Genomic DNA, 23,875 nt, shown 5'->3' with positions numbered 1-23,875 from the left:
ACACTCTTACCACTACACCACGGAGGCGGTCTGGATCATAATAGGACCCACGACCAGTGTTTTTAAACGCCGCACAGTAACATCCTAGCTACATGAAGGTGGTCTGTCCATAATCGAGTCTTGACCACAAACTGGTGACCAACAGCATGAGCATCGATCTACTCAAAGGGATACGATGACGTGTGTCAACAGGTATTCGAGCCTGACCACCCGATTATGCATGGTTTACTGAAGACTAATTATAACCCGGATCTTCACGGGTATCACGATCAGTGAACCCTGGCTCGGACAAGGGAAATTCGATGTCGGAGAAAGCAGATATTTTTACGACTTTCCAATAAGTATACATTGTCAGTAATGATATCTCCAAAATGACTTTCAGGCAAAAACAAATCACAGAACCGTTGCTCTGAATTTAAAACAACTATGGAGGAGCGTTTACGTTGCGGATACCTGTTGTGTTTAGAATTTGTTTCATTGAACTTACAATCAGGCTGATAAGGACTGACTGACTGACTGAGTTAAGTTTTACTCCGCTTTCAGCAATATTCCAGCAATATCACGGGGAACCAGAAATGGGCTTTACACATTGCACCCATGATGGGAATCGACCCGGTCTTCGGCATGACAAGCGAACGCTTTAACCACAAGGCTACCCCACAGCCCCAGATGTTCAAATGAATGAAAAAAAAACCCCTGAATAGGATCAATCATGTTCAGTCATGGTCAAACGGGCTTTTTCAAAGGTTTTATCAGGTGCCTCTTTGGTGTTTATGAAAGGAGAATGTTGCTGCTTGGGAAATGTGTGGCACTGCAGTATTGGTGTGCATAGGTAGTGAGTGAGTTGTTTCACACAGCACTCTGCAATATTCTAGCTATATGACGGCAGGTCTGTAAATAATCGAGTCTGGAACAGACAATCCAGTGATCAACAGCATGAGCATCGATCTGCGCAAATGGGAACCTATGACATCTGTCAACCAAGTCAGCAAGTCTGACCACCCGCTCCCATTAGTTGCCTCTTATGACAAGCATGGGTTGCTGAAGATCAATATTCTAACCAGGATCTTCAGGGGTCGGTGTGCATAGGTAGCGTGTGGAAATGTTGGTGCTCATAAAGTAAGTTGTTGCATCTGAAGTGCTGTTCCCTTCATTGATGTTCATGGGTGCTGTGAGTTTACACCTTACAGGAGTAACATATGTACCAATCATCAATAGAATAAAGAGTTGCAGTAACACAATGAATCTTTCAGTTGTTTTACTTACAAATATTTATCAATTTACATATGCAACGTTTCCAATGTAACAATGTTAAATTTACACATATGATAGCTGCATGATTATTTACACATGAACTTGTCAGATGTTAGAAACATTTCAAGTCAATACAACTGCGTGGTTTTCAGTATTCTCGAACACAACTTCAACCACAAAGATCAGGGCCCTTTCCTAGGAACTGTCTCAGAGTGAGGACCACTCAACTCCTGTGCTCTTAGATGGCTTTAGTGCAAGGACCAAGAAAACATATCTTATTAAATGATGCAGGCGAGATCATGATTATGGCCTCATAGCAAAGGCATTGGTAATTTCAGGTACAAAAGAAACAACTATATACAACAAATTCTTTTGGATAAGACTTCCAGTCAGATTTGAAGGCTTAAAAAGTGAAATAACCGAGTTTTGGCTGTAGTTGCCAAAATACAGCAATATAAATGTGTCCATCCAGTGTAATGGAATCAGATAAACCAGTGGTTCTTGATGTCAGAAATCATTCACATTTCGACACAGTGGCAGAATCCTGTGTTCATGTCAAAGCGTTGATTGTTCTCATGGTTACTCATTCCAGGAATATTCACATGCAACAGTCATTGTCATCAGCCCATCCCGTTAGTCTTCCAGTGTTGTGATTCCAATGAATAAACTGTTTCATTGTCCACCATAGCTGCCTGAAGACTAGCACCGTCCCATGGTCTTCTGCCAGTACATACTGATACTCTTCGCACAGTATCTCTCCTAGAAAGCATATCGAGTTCGGATGTCTTCAAGTTTCTTTGACACCTGAAAATATGACAATATTAATCATCAGTGACATGAAACAACCTGACTGAAATCTCTCTCTACCTAAAGCAAAGTAAGTAGTCCAAGACAATCCCAGTAGAGTCATCGCTATCATCTGAAACAGAGATGACTCTTGTCCTAGTGGTTTAACAAAGATGAATTCTTTTGATTAAAATTGATATTTTATACTTATCCTGACTCATGAGGTAAGCAATTAAGCATGAGTCAGGATAAGGAAAAAATTTATGGTTTGAAGAACCAACTGCTAATTTGTCAAATGATACAAGCAAGAATAAACAAATCCTTTAAACCAGCAATCAGGAGACATGACGACACTCACCTCACTGGGTGTTCTCTCCAGTTCCTCTGCCACACTCTTCTGTTTGCTGGCATCCATGGAGTTGAACATCTCACACAGATCGCCATCAATCACATTCTGAAACAAAACATTCTTATACACCACTGTCAGCAATGATCGATCTACAACACACCAACGTTGGCATGATGTTTGGTGTACTGCAATAAGCACCACAGTGAATTGAGTGACTTCCTTTGTCTGTAATTTGTTATGGCTGGCTGACTGACTGAGTTTGGCTTTAAGCCGCTTTTAGTAATATTCCAGCAATATCACGGCGAGGGACACCAGAAATGGGCTTCACACGTTGTACCCATGTGGGGATTCGAACCCGGGTCTTCGGCGTGACGAGCCAACACTTTAACCACTAGACTACCCCACCACCCTAATTTGTTATGAACCTGAACAAAAATATTTTACTGCATCACCTTGAAAGGGCCAAGACACCATTATCAGTGAAACTATATATCAATATCACACTTCAGGTAAATATGGAATATTACAAACATGAACTGTCAATTGTTATTTGCTGATATATGCAAATTCCCAAAGCCTGTTGAGTAAATAGTGATTTACACTACTGATGGTGAATTATGTTTAGAGTGGGTACATTTCAAAACATTTCATCTCATCACAACCACATTACCAAGAAACTGATTGTGGTGTGTCCCAAATGTCTGCACCTGCCCATACCCTGAGGATATCAATGATGTCTTACCTTGACTGGGTAGTAGTAGGACCTGTAAGCCAGGTGATCTCGGCCGCACAAAGGGGGATACTCCGAACGCATGTACATCTCCAGATGTTGGAAGAAGTCATGATCCTGAAATATTTTAATTCGCCATTCAGTTTTCAAGGAAGGACATAAAGAGTATGTCAAGTGTAAGAGTCAGGTTCAAATTCCAGGAGAAAAGTAATCATAACCAAGACAAATCTCATATTTTAACACCCAGAACCCTGGCAGAGCTAAGGGACAGAACCCTGGCAGAGCTAAGGGACAGAACCCTGGCAGAGCTAAGGGACACAACTCTACAAATTGAATTAAAACGTAAGACTCAACTTCTGGGATATTCCTTTCTCACAGAATGGAGAGGGAGACATACTCATGTCATTATTCACACTATTTCCGATTTTTCTGTTAGGAATAACAAAACAATTCCAGATGACAAGAGGCTCAAGATCTCCTAGTTAAAAGACCAGAACCTTAGAAAGGATTTTTCCACTTTGGGGACATGTATTTTCAGTTTAAAGCAGAAAGTTTGCTCCCTTTATCTGGGCAGTGCCTGACCACTCTAAATATTTTCGTTTTTATCTTGAAGCATATAAGTCTAGCTACCTCATGTGACGTGAAGGGTACCAGCATGCCAATAGCACCTGACAGGGTAGTGTAGACCAGAGACTCTGAACCCCCAGGGATCAATGTGGCCTTCTGGAGGGACGTCACAACCTCGCCAACATGGAAGTTAGCAACTACGTCAGCCTGTAACAAACAAGAGTGAGTGAGTTTAGTTTTACGCTGTTTTAGCAATATCACGCCAGGGGACACCAGAAATGGGTTTCACACAGAACAAACAAGAACACAAAATTGTTGATAATGGTCAACGTGAACTGTCGCCTGATAGTTAACATGTTCCCAAATACAATCTGAGAATGGAACATGATATACCAGGAAGTGATAATAAACGAACTGTGGATCAGCATCACAGGTTGTAATCATTGATTCAGGTGAAACACGGAAAACATCATCTCCACAGTGGAACCTTCAATTACAAGTTCTGTCCACTGTATGGCAATACATCACCTTCTGTGAGGCACCATTCAGCAGTCCTCTGTCCCAGAGAGCTTTGTTGCCTGTAGGGTCCTCATCCACCTCGTCAGACACATCTGTCGGAAGCCGAACCTGCAATAGTCAATCAGTTAGGTTCAAAACTTTTTTATCTGTTTGTTGTGTAACGTCGCACTCAGCAATATTCCAGCTATATGGTGGCGGTCTGTAAATAATCGAGTCTGATTCAGACAATCCAGTGACCAACAGCATGAGCATCGGTCTGCGCAATTCGGCCGTGTAATTGAGATGCAATGACATGTGTCTATAAAGTCAGGGAGCCTGACCACCAGATCCCCTCGTACAACAAGCATGGGTTGCTGAAGACCAATTCTAACCCAGATCTTCATGGATTTCATAACGGTTTGATCAGGATTCCAGTTATGGTATATCACCGATTTAAACCCATGATAAGTTTCAAGTACCAAGGGATAATTCTCCACAGCACAAAGAATTGGGGAGAAAGGAGAAGAGACATGATAGGCTGCTGGGAATCATTCTTCAGCAGAACCTTCACAGGGAGACATGTTGGGGAATTGAATTTTTGGTCACTGGACATACTCTTACATGGTGTTTTTCAAATGAGCACAAGCACCAACACGTAACCCATAGTAAGTAAACTGTAGTAGAGTATCTATGGAAGTGTGGATCAGCATCACAGGTTGTAATCATTGACTCAGGTGAAACACGGAAAACATCATCTCCACAATCCTTTGTTTATAGGCATAGGTTGGGGATCTGGAACAACTACCAGACAACAAGCATAGTTTGCTTGGGCCAATACCAGGGCTCGATTTAAGAGATGTTAACCTACTTGCACCAGGTGCAACCTAAGATAAAGACCTAGTTGCATCAGCCAAATTCCAGTTGCAACATAGTGTGTTAAAATGTTTCGGTGCACATAAACCCTTAATCAGTGATGTAGTACCCATGAAACCATAGCAACACTCAGACACAGCTGATCCCTGTTTACAAGAGCTGTCATAGCCGAGACGTGTTTATGAATAGAAATGTTTCATTGCCATAGCTATTCAAAGTTTAGAAGAAAAATGGGCTGGCATATTTATGCATATGTTAGATTTATTGTTGATTTATTTCTCAAAAATTCACTTACACCTTGTGCAAGATAGACTCATAGCTAGGTTGTATTTTGTAATATTGGGTTGCACCATTGCAAGTAACAAAGCACTAAATCGAGCCCTGAATAATCTTACTCGGCATGTCACCACAATTACGCATCAACTGTGACCATATGTTCATGCTGAGTGCCTTAAAGTATTTTTTTCAAAAGAATCATCAGGCTTTGGAAGTTTTGTTTATAAAATGCTTACTTTGGATTGGTTTATTTGTTGTGAGTTTAATTTTACGCCACACTCAGCAATATTCCAGCTATATGGCGGCTGTCTGTAAATAATCAAGTCTGGACCAGACAATCTGAGCTTATTTTTTTCAAATGAAGTTATTTGATGAGCATAGACTCACATTACAACCACTTCATATTCAAGCTGGGCTAATTAACAGGAATTATGATTTAGATCTCTTCTGACAAGGGTTCCCAACATGGCTGAAAAGTCTTACATGTAGTAAGATCACATACACTTTGAACACAATTACCTTTCGGAAATAAACAGTGTATTTATACATGTGGATCAGCATCACAGGTTGTAATCATTGACTCAGGTGAAACACGGAAAACATCATCTCCACAACCTACCCTTCCTGGCATGTACATTATCAACATGGAATGCAAAGATCAATACTTACAATGGTGATATTGCCAAATTTATCAGCACCAGTGACAGTGTCGTAATCCAGTTGGTATGAACACGTTATCCATCTTGGGTTGGTGTCATCAGCAAAGACAATGAGTTGGTTCTCCTGGCTCTTGTAGCGCAGGAAATGGAAGCTCTCCTGTACGTCAGCAACCATCACTCGATTCCCCATAGTGTGGATGCTCACTACGGTGTTGGGGATATGCTGAGGACAGATGGAATGTGTGTGATGTTGCTGTCATTGTACATGGGAAAGAAGCAGGGCCCTGTTTCACAAAACGATTTGTAGCGCTACGACTGTCGTAAGTCTATGTTACAGTATAGGATTAAAGACAGTCGTAGTGCTACAATAGCTTTGAGAATCTGTGCCCAGGGTTTCTAGCTCTGCACATGCAAAGGAGAGGTCAGAGTGACAAGCTACTACCTGCACAACTATTATTGATAGATGACATTAAAGTAGATACCCAATGAAAATCTAAAGATGTTATGACTGACTGACTGACTGACTGAGTTTAGTTTTACGCCGCTTTTAGCAATATTCCAGCAATATCACGGCGGGGGACACCAGAAATGGGAAAGATGTTATGACAGCCAAAGTGCAGGATTTATGACTAGGATGTAATGGAAGCATGGTACTTGTAAGAAGTGGAAATTGTAACTATAAATTGTATATTCATATACCTATCCTATCTCACTATTAACAGGTCAAATGGTACTAAGAGCAATGTTATTGTCAAATATCAAAGTTACAAAAGATTGAATTCTGATTAGACCTCTTGAGCTTCAAGTCCTATCATCTGGATCCATCTCTCACCTTGTTTTCACATTTACGGAGAAGTTTCTTTTTTCCAAGGTCATAGACTCGGAGATTCTTCCCAAGGCCTATCAATACCCGCCCCTGGAAACTTGCGATGGCTGTAGGTACTTCATCCATGGCAGTCTTGTGAAGCAGTTCCAGCTTGGTGCCCTGGTTCACCAGCAGGTAGGTGTACACAAACCCTCCACTGAGGGAGCGCGGGTTCAACACAAGGTCTCTGGACACACCCACTAACACAAACTGGTCGTCTCCTTTGTTGGCAAACTTCACCAGGGCAATACTGACAAGATAAATGTCATGACATCAGACTAGGTTGTCACATATCTGTCCAGTGGACCAATAGAGTAAGTCTGTACGGTGAATTGCAGTGCCTTAGATAATTAGGTCACCCTCAAAGTATACCGTTTGAGCTTGTAGTGAAATAAGCAAAACCTGATACATTTGCGTGTGGATGTGATAATGTGGATCAGTAAAGCAAATGTAATAGATAGATCAGGTGAAGCAAGCTTACATCACTTCCATTCACGACTGGTAAGGGATATCAGCTTAATTCAATGATACAAACTCATGGTGGATAACATGCAAGTGCCAAATCAGGTCCTCTGGAAACTCACTATAAACCTCGGACATCATCTGCCAAACCATCGAAAGTTTAGTCATGTGTCCATGTAATGGTATGAAACATCTCTGGCCCTCTAAAACGTTGCATAATCTATATCCGACATACCATGCATCACTGAGGTTCTCAAGGTTTCCATCATAGATCTGAATTTGGGAGGACTGAAGTCAGCAACTTAAAACATCAAAGCAGTAACAAGACCAACTTGACTTTCATTCACTACTTCATTAATTTCAAATTCCTGACATGTTCAGGTTGAGCCTAATCCTTCACCATGACAGCTTCTACTATCATCCTAAGACTTACCTATGCGCTGCCTCGTTCTGCTCCAGTGAGATCTTGTCGAATGTCTCCCCCTTGATGGGGTTCATCACACGGATGACTGATGCCCACATCCCCATCCCTGACTTGGGGGCACCAAACACAGTCTCAGGCTTGTCCTCATTGAGGAAAGCTGCTGCCATTTCTGCGGCTATTTCCTGTTCCTCTTCCCGAGCCGCTTCTATCATTTCCTGCGGGGATAACACACATTTTACTGCAAGAAGGAGACATCTGTCACTGAATGTAGCAAACTCATTGTCCTAGTGACAAGTAGGATGGAGGACTAACACTATCTTCACAAGATTTCTTTGATTCTCACTCATGAGTTGGGTTTAACATTGTGAATAGTATTCCAGCTGTGCCAGGGTGTGCCAGGGTGTGCCAGGGTGTGCCAGCTGAATGTGGGAGCAATATCACGGCGGGGGACACCAGAAATGGGATTCACACGTTGTACCTATGTGGGGAATCGAACCCACGTCTTCAGCGTGATGAGCGAACACTTTAACCTCTAGGCTACCCCACCGCCCCTATGAAACACAGAAAGTATAGCTGCTCCTATATTCTATGCAGGTTTCTTCACATGCTTTTTATAGCACTTTGGGTAAAAATGTGGACTGACTGACTGAGTTTGGTTTTACGCCGCTTTTAGCAATATTCCAGCAATATCACGGCGGGGGACACCAGAAATGGGCTTCACTCGTACCCATGTGGGGATTCGAACCTGGGTCTTCGGCGTGACGAGCCAACGCTTTAACCACTAGACTACCCCACCACCCCGGTAAAAATCTGGAAATAAGGGAACAGTTGTATGTCTTTGTGTTCGTTTCCATAAGCATATGATAGAACTGGGTGGTTCTTAACCTCTTTTTTAATAGTACAGTATATAAGAGAAAACAGAAAAGGAAAAGAAGCATAATAAAACCAAAGAAAATCATCCTTTTGCTGTATATAATATACATTCAAGTTTGATTATTTTTCTCTTGACCTATGAGTCTCTCACCTCCGCCATCTGTTGCTTCCTGTGTTTCTTGGTGTCCTCTGTGTACGCATTGTGGTCCGTCTCGATGAGGATGATATTGTTGGACTCGGGGTGGATGACGAACTTCCGTGGTGTGTACTGTAGCGGCCAGGACACCTGGTTGAACACAGCACCCAGCTTCTCCAGCGCGCCAGAATCCTGAACACAGCATCATCATATTACAGCAAGTTGGGTAAATGTACAGTAAACTATGGTTATGGGAAAATCAGAAGAACCACTCATTTTAGTTCGCTAAAACCTGTAGTTATTTATGAGAGACCAGGAAACCAGTTCGTTGTATCATCTATTCGTTATATGAGTGTTCTTAACAGATGTACTGTATTTCAGTTATAGAAACCAAGCACCACAATCATGTAAAACTGTCATTCTAACCGAAATCATCAGTTTCTGGCGTGCCCATGGAAAGCATCTCTGTACAGCGAATAGTGGCATCTGCGTGATTAGATCAGCACAGGTCAAGAGGGTTTGATAAGCAAGGTAATGACTGGGTTTGATGTGAGTGAGTGAGTTTTAGTTTAGTTTAGTTTAGTTTTACACCACTTTTAACAATATTAAACCAACATAAGGGTGGGAGACACCAGAAATGGGTTTCTTACATTGTACCAATATGGGGAATCTGACCCGGGGTCTTCAGCGAGACAACCGAACGCTTTAACCACTAGGCTACCCAACCACCCCTCTATGCTATCAGGGTTTGATCAGCAAGATCAAACATTGCCACTACTTAGCATTACTTATTTTGATAAAACAATAAAGACATTATCAATCAATTTGTGGATCAGCATCACAGGTTGTAATCATTGACTCAGGTGAAACACGGAAAACATCATCTCCACAATATTTAAACTATCCAATTCCAACATAGGCACTAATGCATAATATGTTTGGGTGAAGTAAACAGACCATTCAAGATACTTGAAAAGACAGGGAGGCCCATGAGTAGGCAAGTGTCACTGTCCCTTATTTAAAACAGAGGAATGCTTATGTGTTCCCGGGTAAGCACATCACTTTTACTCCATTAATGACTGACATTTGTTCTTTAGATGTCTTAATAATGTTGAGTTTATGGGTATCACAAGTAACTAATATAAATACTTACCTCAAAGTGTTTGTTGAAATTGCCACAATACCCTCAGGGCACTGTTCAGAGGCAAATCCAGAGGCATATTCCAGGGTCTCGTACGACAATGGTGTCAGATGGAATCTGCTCTGATATGTGTAGCTCAGCCATGTTCTACTTGACATTGCCAAAACCTGCAACGCAATCATTTACAAATATGCACATCGGTGTAATCAACTCAACCTGAGAAACACAAACTTCTACAGGTAAAGAATGCTTCTTGTACGTATGGATCATGTAAATATTAACCTGTGGAAACAATGGTCTTTGTGTCAGTTGTATATACAACCTAGGGACCCACATCCAGGGTTAAATTACGCCTAAAGCACTGCAGCAGGCATTATTACTGAGACAGAAAGTTGCTAACTATGAACTGATCCTTCAGAAATTTATAAAACATTGACAGCTCTTCCACTTACAGCCTCAGCTCCTTGCATGGCGATTCGGAAGAGTTTGACAGGTCGAGACCCGAGATATCTGGTCCTGGTGTCTGACAGATCTCCAGTTACTGTGTCGAGCACTGTTCGTAGCAGGACACCGTTCTGAAAAAAACATTTAAAAGAAATCAATATGGTTCCAAAATATTTCCAAAATTTTCTGTCCCTGCCAACAACCATAAGATCAAGCCCACCTTAAGTTTTGTTATACACAGTGTTAAAAATTCAGTGTGGCAAAGGGAAACAGAGCATTAGTCAATTTCTGAGTTTCATAAATTCTATTAAACAGAAAAATGTCACAACTTGTTATAGTTAATAGAATACACGACTCATAAGAGTGAGTGAGTGAGTTTAGTTTTACACCTGTAAATAATTGAGTCTGGACCAGACAATCCAGTGATCAACAGCATGAGCATCAATCTGCGTAATTGGAAACCGATGACGTGTCAACCAAGTCAGTGAGCCTGACCACCCTATCCCGTTAATCGCCTCTTACGACAAGCATGGGTTACTGAAGATTAATATTCTAACCCGGACTCATATTAAGTAAAACAACAGAATAACCAGGTATCTGACAATAGTAGCTGTCTGGTAAACTGTATTTGAGAACACTGTACCTGTAGTCCGATGTTAAGGTAGAGGCCTCCCACAGTGCCAGCCTCCCCAGTTTCTTCCTTGGCTTCAGTGCCGCCCATCTCGATGATGCAGAGTGACTCTGGAGGGGCGGGCAGTGCCTGCATACTCAGTGGGGACAGGCAGTCCTGGAATACACCACATCTTATTGAATATTTGGCTTAATGTGTAATGATAGCGGACAACAGACACTTGTTAGCGGACGATAAACACTTGGTGGCCTCAAATTTTGGGGGAAGAGAGAGAGGAGGGGAATATAAAATAGTGTTTAATGTAATTTTCCAAGATTATTGCACTTATGCACTTTTTCAGTAATGTGCATGACACTTGTGTGTTGCTTGTTTTAGTCCAGAATAATGCCGGTGTCATAAAGCCAGCACACTAAGATACCCTTCCATCCAGAGTTTTTGGCATATCAACTGCACTTGTAACATTCTGACTCTGAGCCAATTAAACACTGCCTCATCCCAAAGCCAAGCACTTGGCAGGACCACAAGAAGTACCCTTTTCACATGACGTGGGTGGTGATTGAACCACCAACATTCTGCGCTCCTGGCCATTGCAGTATCAGGCCACAGGAAGCAGTAAGACTTCAAACTAGTGCTCACAGGGTAGAAGTATATAGAGAGTCAAGCTGCTGTAATCATGTCTTTAATCAGAAAGTGTGGACTGACTGACTGACTGAGTTTGGTTTAGTTTGGTTTTACGCTTTTAGCAATATTCCAGCAACATCACAGCAGGGGACACCAGAAATGGGGTTCACACATTGTACCCATGTGGGGATTCGAACCCGGATCTTCGGCGTGACGAGCCAACGCTTTAACCATTAGGCTACCCCACCGCCCCAGAAAGTGTGGACATGAATATTGACAATTTATCTTCCTTTGAAAGAATTCAATAGATCACAACATACCGATGGGTCAAGGGAGATGATCCTGACAGTGTTGTCTGCCAAACCAACAGCAAGGAAGCGGCATCTCTGTTCTCCCTCAGGCACCCGACCAAGAGCCATGCACACCACATCCGATGACATCTCCTTCCGCTCTGTGTATTCATTCAACTGACCTGTCTGTTGGACACAAATAACACAACTGTCATCATGTACACTTGAACCAGTGTTCACTAGCAACAGCCCTACATCCACAGATCAGGAAACTCAATACTGTAATCATCAGTTCAGGTGAAACACGGAAAACATCATTTCTGTGGCCATAAAAAGTCTTGAGTAAACATAACATACGCGAGTGAGTATGGTTTTATGCCGCTTTTAGCAATATTCCAGCAATATCCCGATTGGGGACACCAGAAATGGGCTTCACACATTGTATCCATGTGGGAAATTGGAACCCAGGCCTTTGCTGTGATGAGCGAACGCTTTAACCATCAGGCTATCCACCGCTCTTAAACATACAAAGGATCTTTACAATATCGTGATGGATATTGTGAACTGTGACACATGATGTCAGGATACATCAGGCTGCTTAGACGAATTGTAACCCAGAATCCCAGGATTTAAGATTAAAGTGTGCATGTGTGTGCATGAGTAACACCACACTTAACAATATTCCAGATGTTCGATGGCAGTCTGACCTCTAATTCACATAATAGGTGAGGTGAGGTGAAATTGGGTTTATCGTCGTGCTTGAGAATATTTCGCTCATATGACGGCGCATGCGTGTGTATGTGTGTGTGCGGCTGCTTGTACTAGCCCAGACTGAAGCTGGTTTTATAGTGCTAGCCCACTGAGATACCATGCGGCAGTGAAGCATGAATACCCCACTCAGACACATTATACTGACTCCGAGCCGACCAGTCCTTGTACCCATTAATGCCGAGCGCCAGGCAGGGACCAACAAGTACCATATTTTAACGTCTTTTGGTATGATGCGGTCGGGGATCGAACCCGCGACCTTCCGCTCTCCGGTCACATAATAGGGATAGGATGACAAGTCTTACTACCAACTCCTTTAGTCGCCTCTTACAACAAGCATTGGTTGTAAATCCAACCTCTATCTTCATGGATGCCAATGCAGCTGAAAACATTCCTCTCACATCAACAGCAACACTGACCACAGAACAAGAACGTGACAATAACTGCAAGACATCTGGACTACCATGGAAACAGCCAACATACCGGGTCCATCTCGAAGTACACCAGTTCGCCCCCTGTCAGAGCTATGACAACCTGTCTCTGGTTCACTGCACACTTCACAATGTTTTTCTTCCCTGGAGTTTTCCACTCGTTGACACGCTTGTCTGCACGAATATGACGGATACCATCGGGGTAGATCTGGAAACAAATGACAACATATTTCACACTGGACCTTGGCACAAATAGCAATAACCCCCCATATTTTCTGTATGAAGCAATGTACTGTCCCCAAAAAGTGACATACATATATTTGTCTTCTGTCCAAGATTTACATATTTAAAACATATTAGTGAGTGAGTTGGGTTTTACGCCGCTTTTAGCAATATTCCAGCAATATCACGGCGGGGGAGCACCAGAAATGGGCTTCAGACATTGTACCCATGTGGGGACTCGAACCCAGGCATTCGACGTGATGAGCAAACATTTTAACTGCTAGGCTACACCACCTCCCCTAAAACATAATAAACCGATTCAGTTATACTACAACTTCAAAGCATTCATAATGATTTCCAATCAGCCACAAAGTGGCCCCACAATAACACTTCCCTTAGCTAAATGTGATTCCTGAAAATCTTCATATTCTTGAAGGAAAGCATGCAACCATGCATGCACAGATATACATATTCCTCATTCCTAAACTGTATGCTACAAATTATGCCTTGCAAGTAATACCTGTACGAGAGCATCATCTCCGAGCTGAGAACAAGATATTGTTGGTGTGGTTCCCAAGAAGCCAGAATCTGTCACTTCCTCTACAGTCTCTCCGATGGACAGTACAAGGGTGGCGTTCACGAAAGACACGATAATGTAGGCATCATACTCATCTGCAAGTACACAACCGAGGTCTGGCTAAAACTCAAACCTCCACTTGGTCATTCAAGACCAAACAATTGCTTCATAATCATTACGCTACTTCGATACAAATAATCTACAACAGTGGGGCAAAAAACCATTCTTCACATCAATATTGAATATTCTAGAATACCATTTGTAATATATATTTAAACACACATGCAAAGCTGAAAGATCAAAACAGTGAAAAGAAATAACCGACACAAAGAAATGCCACCTCATTTTTCGTACAATTCTGAAACTGGTGACATTGTTTTGTGACCCAATATGTCTGTGTATGAAGACATTTTTCATCTGAAAACAGAAAAATGATGCCATACACAGACACAGTTACTGTGAGATTCAAGAACATTCATTTAAGCCTATAGTCACCATCACTGGGGGGTTAGTCACTGACATTTCTCATTAGATATTCAACATGTTCATCCAAATAAACTAGGAATTAACCAGTCATTGTTAATGATGATATGGTAACATTTAATATCCAAATCAATTTATCTCACACTTCATCACACACTATCTTGTCCTCAAAGCTTAAGATTAGAATTAAATCTTCAAATTCTAAAGCCTGATAATAACTGTAGCCATGGTGTCAGCAGGTGATGTGGGCAATTACCAACCTCAGACAGGAAGTTCCCTCAGAGTTGTCTGTCCCTGAAATAAAAAGCAGAGGCCTGGGGTTGGATTGTAACCATACCACCAGCCTGCTCTTGTCAGTAACTGTCGGGGATAGTTGGGACACCTGCATATTCCTGAGAGATGCTAACTAAACATTAAGCAAATTTGAAACATCTTGAATAATTGGGGTTAAAACTTGGCATCTCATCACCTTTAACATAAACAATCTTTCGCATTGCATTTCAAAACACATTTAACTCCTCCAAATAAATATACCTTCCTATCACAAGCAAAAAGCAGATTTTATCAAACCAGATAGAAACATACCAAACAGAAAACACTCCTATCTTCTTTATACTGGGGATATCACCCTTAATTTACAACTCATTGCAAAAACATTATCCACCAAAAGAGCTATGCTTTTGAAATGTCTTACATGGTATCACACCTTTCTAAGGTGAAAGAAGAAACAAATTGAATTTGAGGAAAGCTATACTTTGTATGAAGAATTCAGAAGTTAATAACGAGCAATTTTATTGGCCATGTTTCCAACAAAATCTATAAAATATTGGGTGAAATTAAAATATTGGGTGAAAATTACTAACAATACTGCCAATTTAAAGGTTGGCATCTCTGATTATAACCAATGTTCAGAACTGAAGACAGCTTATGAGATACACTTTTAAGCCTAACCTTGCGAACTGATTATTTACTTAAAATAAAACGAAACCCTGTCAAAAGATTGAGCAGCATAAATTTTGAAAACAATATTTTTAACAATCCTAAACCACTTTTCTTAAAGGAAGGAGCAAGTTTTGTAACATATACAGATTTCAATTATTGTGTAAACTTGCCCTTTGCATTATTCTGTTTGCCAACTACAGAACAAATAACATTTTCCAAATTCTACATTTTGAGGATTTGGTCAATACTGCAAGAGCCACATTAACTTCTGATTGAACTAAAAAGGTTTTGACATTGTGTTGAAACAAAGGTGGCATGAGAACCATATAAATGTATGACTTCCATAAAGTATTGTCCAATCAAACCCTCAAAATGCAGTACTTAAGGACTAAAGTTTACCATCAATTCTTTTCTTCACAGTCCATACAGCATTGGGGTTACCGGGCAGCTCGGATACGGCCATCTCCGATACCTACAGTAACATTGCACAAAACATAGTTGACTGAAGTCCTTCACAGTAAACAGTCAGGTGGAAATTACTTCGTTCATTTTATTATGCCTTTATAATTACAAGCAAATGACCCCAGTCCAGCGCAGAAACAACAGCTTGAGTGAATGCATGACTCTGCTCACTGATATTCAAAAGATCGCTCTAATTACATTTGAAATCCTTACAAGGAGGGAAGAGGTGAGGTGAAATTGGGGTTATCGTCGTGCTTGAGACTATTTCGCTCATATGACGACGTGCATGCGTGTGTATGTGTAGGTCGGGCTGCTTGTACTAGCCCAGACTGAAGCTGGTTTTATAGTGCTAGCCCACTGAGATACCATGCGCAGTGAAGCATGAATACCCCACTCAGACACATTATACTGACTCCGAGCCGACCAGTCCTTGTTGTACCCATTAATGCCGAGCGCCAGGCAGGGACCAACAAGTACCATATTTTAACGTGTTTTGGTATGACGCGGTTGGGGATCGAACCCGCGACCTTCCGCTCTCGGGCGGACGCTCTAACCACTACACCACGGAGACGGTTAGGAGGGAGGAGACATAAGGGACAGTTTCATTCATTTAAATAAGTAAGCCATAAAGTTAAAACACACTTTAGAAACTAGTCACTTATTACAGGGAATGGAGGGAAAAGAGTTACATTTGGGGTGGTAGCATTAATTAATGCAAAATGGAAAGAGGGTCAGGTAATTAGGATTCAGTCCACAGACCTATCACACTATCCCCTATAATTAATCACCTGTCCCATACGTGACCCTTCTTATCGGAATCTGCTTTATTTTGAATTTCCTGTTACTGGGTTCAAGGAAGTTAGATCACAAGTGTAAAGTGAGAGTAGTTGTGTGTGTGTTGACTCATGTTTGGCAGTTGCATTACTTTCAACATGTTTTAATATTTTGTGGTATTTGACAGTCTCCCTTCAAAACAAGACAAGACCTTGCTTCAGCCATGACACCAAGTGAAAGGTTTTTATGCAATCATATAAGAGTTTTAACCCCTGACTTCCATGCCTAATTTGGAATTCAGACTAAGCATTTGCATTCCTCTTACCTCGAGTCCATGACGAAGGATTCGAAGGGTAGACCTGGGCCCTCTTCCACACAGTGTGTACAGCTGTGGAGTATCTTCATTAGCAAGATCAGCTATCTGTTGAACAGCAACAACTATAGCCATTACACAGACCATTCAATCTCGTTAGTTGTTTCTAATACCAAGTATGGGCTGCTGAAGACCAATTCAGGGATCTTCTGAGGGGAACATCAACGTTAATATTTCCGTTCATGGTTTGACCACATTTAACTTTGTACTTGGACTTCATTTCAAAGGGATTGAGTGAGTGAGCGAGTTTAGTTTTTACGCCGCTTTTAGCAATATTGCAGCAATATCACGGCGGGGGACACCAGTAATGGGCATCACACATTGTGCCCATGAGGGGAATCGAACCCGGGTCTTCAGCATGAAGAGTGAACGTTTAACCACTAGACTACCCCACCGCCCCTTAAAGGGATTGAAGAATTTTGACTGATCACCATGATCAGAACTAGTACATCCTGAATCTTCCTCATACCTGACAGGTCATGATAGGGGACAGACTGTCGATCTCATCCACCAACACCAGGTTCTTCAAGGTTCGAGGAGGGAAGAGGAACGTCTCTCCTTCTTCCAGAGGCATAGCACTGCTGAAGTAGGGCTCCCCATCGTCATCTCCCAGGTGGGCGATCTGGTACAAGTGACTGCAATAAACAACTCATTTTTAACTTCTGGGATAGTATCAATACCTGTCCTTTAGGTTAAATTGAAATACAGGCGACCTTGGTTCAGACATACTACTCTCACTTGTCATGATCTAATACACATTTGGCGTTCACCTAATGTTTCTTTGAGTTAACACCATAGGATCAGTGCTACATACAAATGTCAGGTGAAACTGTTAGCTAGACAACTACTTACATACAGAAACGATATTTCAGACATTCTTCCTTTTAGTGTATATTTATAAACAAACCATGGAGAATATATTTTTGTGAAGACAGTCTGATCACCATGACCGTATATTTAATGGTTGTTTCATATTAGTGAGTGACCTTAGTTTTATGCCGCTTTTAGCAATATTCTAGCAATATCACGGCAGGGGACACCAGAAAATGGGCTTCACACATTGCATGCATGTGGGGAATCAAACCCAGATCTTCGGCATGACGTGCGAACACTAACCAGTAGGCTACCCCACCGCCCCTATTTCAGATTAACTTTACTGGCATTAGTGTTAATAGAACAGCACAAGGTCCAAGCAAACCGACTTTTAGTCACATTTTCTGTTACAGAGTCACTAACTACAAAACCTTACATGTCTTAAAACATTTCACTCTAGTATGTTCAGTCCATCTATTTTAGTAAACTATTCCCAAAATTCTACATCTAGACATGGTCAACTTACTGATTGCCAAATTCTGAAGCAAGAAAGAGGAAGCCAGACTTGAGGACACACATGCTGACAGCAACCGGAACAGTGTCAAAATACTTCAGTCGGATCTCTGTAACCTGAAGTAAAACACAACCTTATAAACACTATCATGACAGAACTGATAGAACAACTTGCAATAACCTTACATCATCAGTAGGCTGCTGATTAAAATCACTTAACATTTGAGGTAACGTGTGCTACATTTACAAACACAGCTTGACATCAAGTACAGGCATTGTTCAACCCTGCTCATCAAGTGAGTGAGTGAGTTTGGTTTTACGCCCCTTTTAGCAACATTCCAGCAATATCACGGCAGGGGACACCAGAAATGAGCTTCACACAATGTACCCATGTGGGGATTCGAACCCGGGTCTTCGGCGTGACAAGCGAACGCTTTAACCACTAGGCTACCCCACCGCCCTTCTGCTCATCAAGTAATGATGTTGCTAGTTCAATAGTTAATTCAAAGAGTGACTAGGTTAGGCATTATGCCAGTTAGAACATTATTTCAGTGTATTTTTCCATTATCCTCCAATATTAGCACTTTATATTCTATCATTAATGGACCCATCATGAACCCATCAAATCAGGTTCTCTGTTAGTCCAAACAGCTTATCACTGAACTACCTTGCATGTTTATCAAACGTACCATATCTTCGTCAGTCTCCAGGGTGATCTTAAAGATGTCACCCTGTTCAGTCTGTGCCAGGAAGAAGAACATTGACTTTGTCTTGTGGGTGGCGCTACATACAAATATCATGCCTCTCTCGGGGTCATCAAGGTCATACTGAAAGGAAACACCAAATACCAATTAAAACTACAGAAGACCAAATCTTCACTGGAGTAAACGAGTGAATTGGGAATGTCACAGATTTGGACAGTTCTTCAGTAATATCAATGTATCAAAGGGCAATTTGGATGAAAAAACCCAGCTGATCCAAAATGTTGATCACTTAAAAGTTAGTTTATTGATGTCAAATCAGCATATTCCAGGTCTATTATATCAGTCTGTAACCAATTCTGAACCAGTGAATGATATTATGAACACAATCCCATGACATCAGGGTCCAAGGCAATCAACCAAGTCGGCCCGCCCACCAGATTCATCAGTTCTACCCAGAATCCCTTGGGAGCTTAATTAACAGAAATGAAGCTCACCCTCCTCCTGGGAATGGGGCACCTGATGTCAGGCTGGTCTCCCAGGTTCTTGTAGGTCACATAGTTCTCAGAACAAATCAGGACACCACTTGGTCCATCGTTTCCTCCAGGAACTGAAACATCAACCACAACAGGTTCAACCCAAATTCTTAATTGACAGGTGAGGTGAGGTGAGGTGAAATTGGGTTTTACGTCAAATTATTTCGGCTCATATGACCATGCGAATGTGTAACTAGCCCAGACTGAATCAACCAGCCAGAGATACCATGCAAAGCATGAATACCACTCAGACACATTCTTCAATTCCTTGTGTACATTAATGCCTTGTTTAACGTCTTTTGGTATGACGTCACAACTCACGACCTTCACTCTCGGGCGGGCCCATCTAACCACTACACCACGGTTCTTAATTGACTTGACAAAGTGTTTAAACTCCACTTGAAATGAAATCTGAGCTTGCCACACAAAGAAAGCATGACAAGAATTTGAAATATAACACAATAGATAATCAACTTGAGGTTTACAGACAAAATGGACAGCAAATTAAAAATACATTCAGAAGCAAAATTAATTGTCGTCTATCATTTAGTTCCGTTGTAAAACCATGAACTCAACATAAAGAAAAAGTTTGAGTAAGAAGCCTCAACTTTTCACAAGACATTAACCTGCAAACAATCGCCATATTGAGAAACTGTACCTGAGATGAGGAAGTTAGCATGCTCTTCCAGCTGCTCTGAGTATTTGCGGACCACATGGTTGAGACCAAGGTCCAACTCGTAGTAGGTGAGTAACTGCTGGGTCCTCTGAGCCGCCTCCCCTAGTGTGGTCAGTGTCAGACTCCTACAACCATCACTACATCATCAGCAACATCGCCACAGAGGAAAGGGAAATACACACAAGATCATGTGTCAGGTATGTACAGAATTTCAGACACTAACTTCAAAGCTTTAACAAAACATTTCAGGGTCCCTTAAATTTCAAACAAAATTAATCATACACTTGTGGCCCTTCCTTTATTTGTTACAGATTCAGGCATACCTGACACAGAATGGTTTGACAGGTAACTACTGTTACCGACTGAAATAAATCAGATACAAACTGCTTCTTTTACAAGATAACATTCCACAGGGTTTGAGTTTTCCTTTTATGTTTGAAAATATGTTTAAAAATGTTTTGTGATAGCAAGATAGGTGATAACTATTTTCTGGTAGAATCTAATTCAAGGCCCTGTTTTCCTTTTGAGGAACATCATATTTCCAGAAAATCAAAAGGAAAGGTCAGGACCTGACAATGTACCTCATAATCAATTTCAAGACAGGCAAACGTTGGATTTTCAAAGCCGACATCCACTCCGACCATGTGGTAGACGAGTGTGTTGGACTTGTGAGCTTCTAATGGAGAAGAGATTGTCAATCTAGCCTGGGCATCTCTGTTGAGAATGTACACAAGTTTCTGCTTCTCTATAGCACCTGGAACACGAAGGATATCCAACAACCTTACTTATATATACTCAGACAATAGAGACAAGGATGTTTATCAAAACCATTTAAACAAGTAAGCTTAAATCTGCCACAAACTTATGGTGGACTTATATTGCCGAATATTGGCAAAATACTAGGGCTGTAATGAATACACTCTGTTGTGAATATGATACGTATCATGAATATTGGGTAACGAATACGAATAATTATTCACGAATACAATATTGTAGTTAAGTGATTGATGCACAATATTGATTGCCGATGTTGACAGTGTTAATTTGTCACAGCAATAACCAGTCATCTCATGACACTCAATTTTGGTATGTAATAGTTATAGTTGACAGTACCATGTGTGGCCTTGGCAAACTAACATGACTTGCTCTACAAGGCTAGTACATAATGCATTCTTGCATATCTCATTTTGAAAAAGGACATAAGGGTTCAAGTAAAACACACTCCCTTTAAAAAATTGCAAATATTCATGAATATTCGGTTCTGGTGACCACGAATAATGAATTGAATTCATTAAGGGTTACGGTTCGATTCACCGAATATGCGAGTGAATCTTAACAGCCTTACAAAATACAGTTCAATACTTGGTATTACTCACCTATCATAACAGCCCTTCCTTTAGGATCAACAGCCAGGTATTGCCCTGGCACAATCCGACGACATCCACTTTTCCCAAATGTCTCCTGGTGAATCTACAAGATTGAAAAATTCCATGAAATAATCTGTGCATTTCTTGTGGAGATTTCCACAGTACTAAGACATTTCCTGTAACACTTTCTGAATGGTCTTTATTAAAAGTGCTTATAAATTTACGTATACATTCAATTGTAACATTTGAATTTATTCATAGAAGATATTGTAAAATCTGACAGAAAAGCCCAACAAAAAGCTTACAATAAAACACAGATCAACTCACCCTTTCAAATATATTCTTTGATGGAATATATTCCAAAATTACAATTCTGCCTGAATCTGACCCAACAACTATGTAATCTGAAAGGAATAAGATGCTTAAAATTAGTTTTCACCTTGAACACAGAAAAAAGGGATATTTTTCATGACTGAATACAAACTTCCCAAAATTAATTACTTTCGACTGACATGCTTGGCATTGTTTGTTTTGCTTGTGTGTTCAAAGTCGCACTCAGAAATATTCCAGCTATATGGCAGCAGTCTGTAAACAATCGAGTCTGGACTAAACAATTCAGTGATTAACAGCATGAGCATTGATTTACTGGGACATGATGACAGTGAGTCCTCCAACACTGATCCCGTTAGTCGCCTCTTCAAACAAGCATGGGTTGCTTAAGACCAAATTCTACTCCAGATCTTGGGACAAATTGTAACCCAGACCAACCACAAGGGTTCAAGTTATGACCTACCTTTAGAGCCTCCTGTGAGCCTGAATGGCATGATAGCTCTGATGACACCAAAAACTTCCACAGACAGCACTGGGTAGATCTTCCCTGTGTTGGGGTCATGGCGGAGAAGTTCTAGTGTCTTCCCACGAGCTGCTATAACTTCCTGCAGCCTTGAGCCGGAGAAGTTGCCGTGTATAGCAAAACTGATCCCAGAGGATCTCTGTAGGGTCAGGTTGTACAGAAACATGCTGTAGAGCTGAAAACATGGAAATACAGTGAAACTTACTTACACGCAGTTAAATTTTACGTAATTTACCACAAGCATGGGTTTCTGAAGACCAAATCCAACTCGAATGTACGTGGGTAAGACAATGTTCAAGTATGACTTTCATTAAAGATAATTAGAGCAGCATATTTGCAGCAAAAATTAGAAACAATTTCCTGAAAGAACAGGAATAATGCAAAATGCATTGTAATATAACAAATGAACAGAAGCAACAAGAAAATAGGACAAAAAAAAATAAAATCTGTAATGCATGTAGTTGTAAGATTACTTTTAATTCTAATGTTTGGCCACAACTAAACTTCAATTGAAAGAGGAGTTTGAAAGTATATGAATGGTTTGGGTACTAAGGGAAGATGCTGTTTTGTGCGCATCTTCAGGGTTAAGGTATCATACTTCAATGTTCACTCAGCACGAAAAAATTACCAAGCATACCTTGTATCTGCAGGAAATTAAATATTAATAAGGAAATAACTTTTTTCAGTTGTTATAACAATCAATCAATGACTTCCATTTTTTAGTGCTCATTCATTTGTGAATTGTGTGCAATAACAAACATTCCACTTAAACATTTGGTAAGAATAGACAATTTAGGCTTTCTTATGATGCACTGAACGTACCAGTCTAAGTGCATGTTCGAATACAACAATATTGACTTTTAGAGTGTTATTTAAATATTGGTGATACGGAAAGGGTACAAATGCACATAGTTGCAATCGCTGTCACATTCTGCACACACAGAAAAAATGAATATAGGTGCACTGAACCCGGTTGAGAAATAAGTTCGGATAATAACCTAATTCTTTGTTGATGTTTGAGCCGGTTGTTCTTCTTATGAGGTTGACAAACTTTCGACAAAACCGTTACAGTTTAACCGCAGCTGAATCCATAATGTCACGAAACGATATTTGATCTGTTCATTATTGCATTTGTGCATCGATGACAATGGATTGTTTTCAGAATTTCAACATTTCACGCCGTATGTATTTGAATCGTCGCATAACTTCCGTTACCCACAATTCAACCGTATTTCAGTGAAACTACTTTCTTGAGCAATATCAGCACAATCAAGCAATACAGGAAATATCCTCACTGCTCAAAAGAAACGTTATTATAGATGTACCAATATTACGGTCGAAGAAATATCTGAAATATTTACTTGTTTAATGACCTGTTTATAACATTCAATTAAAAAGTCTGTAAATACAGGCTTTAATAGGCACATATAAAGTTCTAATATACTTTGTGAATATGACGTTGATGTGATTTACATAATTAAAACAGAATATGTTTATTGTAAGAT

General features: G+C 40.7%; 1 protein-coding gene across 1 annotated transcript; it reads right to left on the bottom strand.

The window, feature by feature from the left end:
- Positions 1–1,243: 1,243 nt before the first annotated feature.
- LOC124259156 (splicing factor 3B subunit 3-like) lies at positions 1,244–23,591 on the bottom strand. The gene is given in 28 exon segments (XM_046693250.1): positions 1,244–2,058; positions 2,399–2,494; positions 3,132–3,236; positions 3,750–3,893; positions 4,215–4,313; positions 6,003–6,215; positions 6,825–7,107; positions 7,753–7,958; positions 8,768–8,944; positions 9,890–10,060; positions 10,346–10,468; positions 10,981–11,124; positions 11,910–12,065; positions 13,131–13,286; positions 13,821–13,972; positions 15,702–15,774; positions 16,864–16,959; positions 17,381–17,546; positions 18,251–18,354; positions 18,927–19,064; positions 19,436–19,548; positions 20,133–20,253; positions 20,255–20,275; positions 20,732–20,904; positions 21,527–21,620; positions 21,845–21,921; positions 22,311–22,545; positions 23,369–23,591. Coding segments are annotated over 27 exon segments (3,672 nt in total). The 5' UTR covers positions 22,537–22,545; positions 23,369–23,591; the 3' UTR covers positions 1,244–2,013.
- Between the last annotated feature and the right edge of the window lie 284 nt (positions 23,592–23,875).

This window comes from Haliotis rubra, unplaced genomic scaffold (assembly GCF_003918875.1).
Source record: "Haliotis rubra isolate DU_JTF1 unplaced genomic scaffold, ASM391887v1 Scf710, whole genome shotgun sequence".
NCBI classification, from domain to species: Eukaryota; Metazoa; Mollusca; class Gastropoda; order Lepetellida; family Haliotidae; genus Haliotis; species Haliotis rubra.
This window is presented reverse-complemented; position numbering and strand designations above follow the sequence as displayed.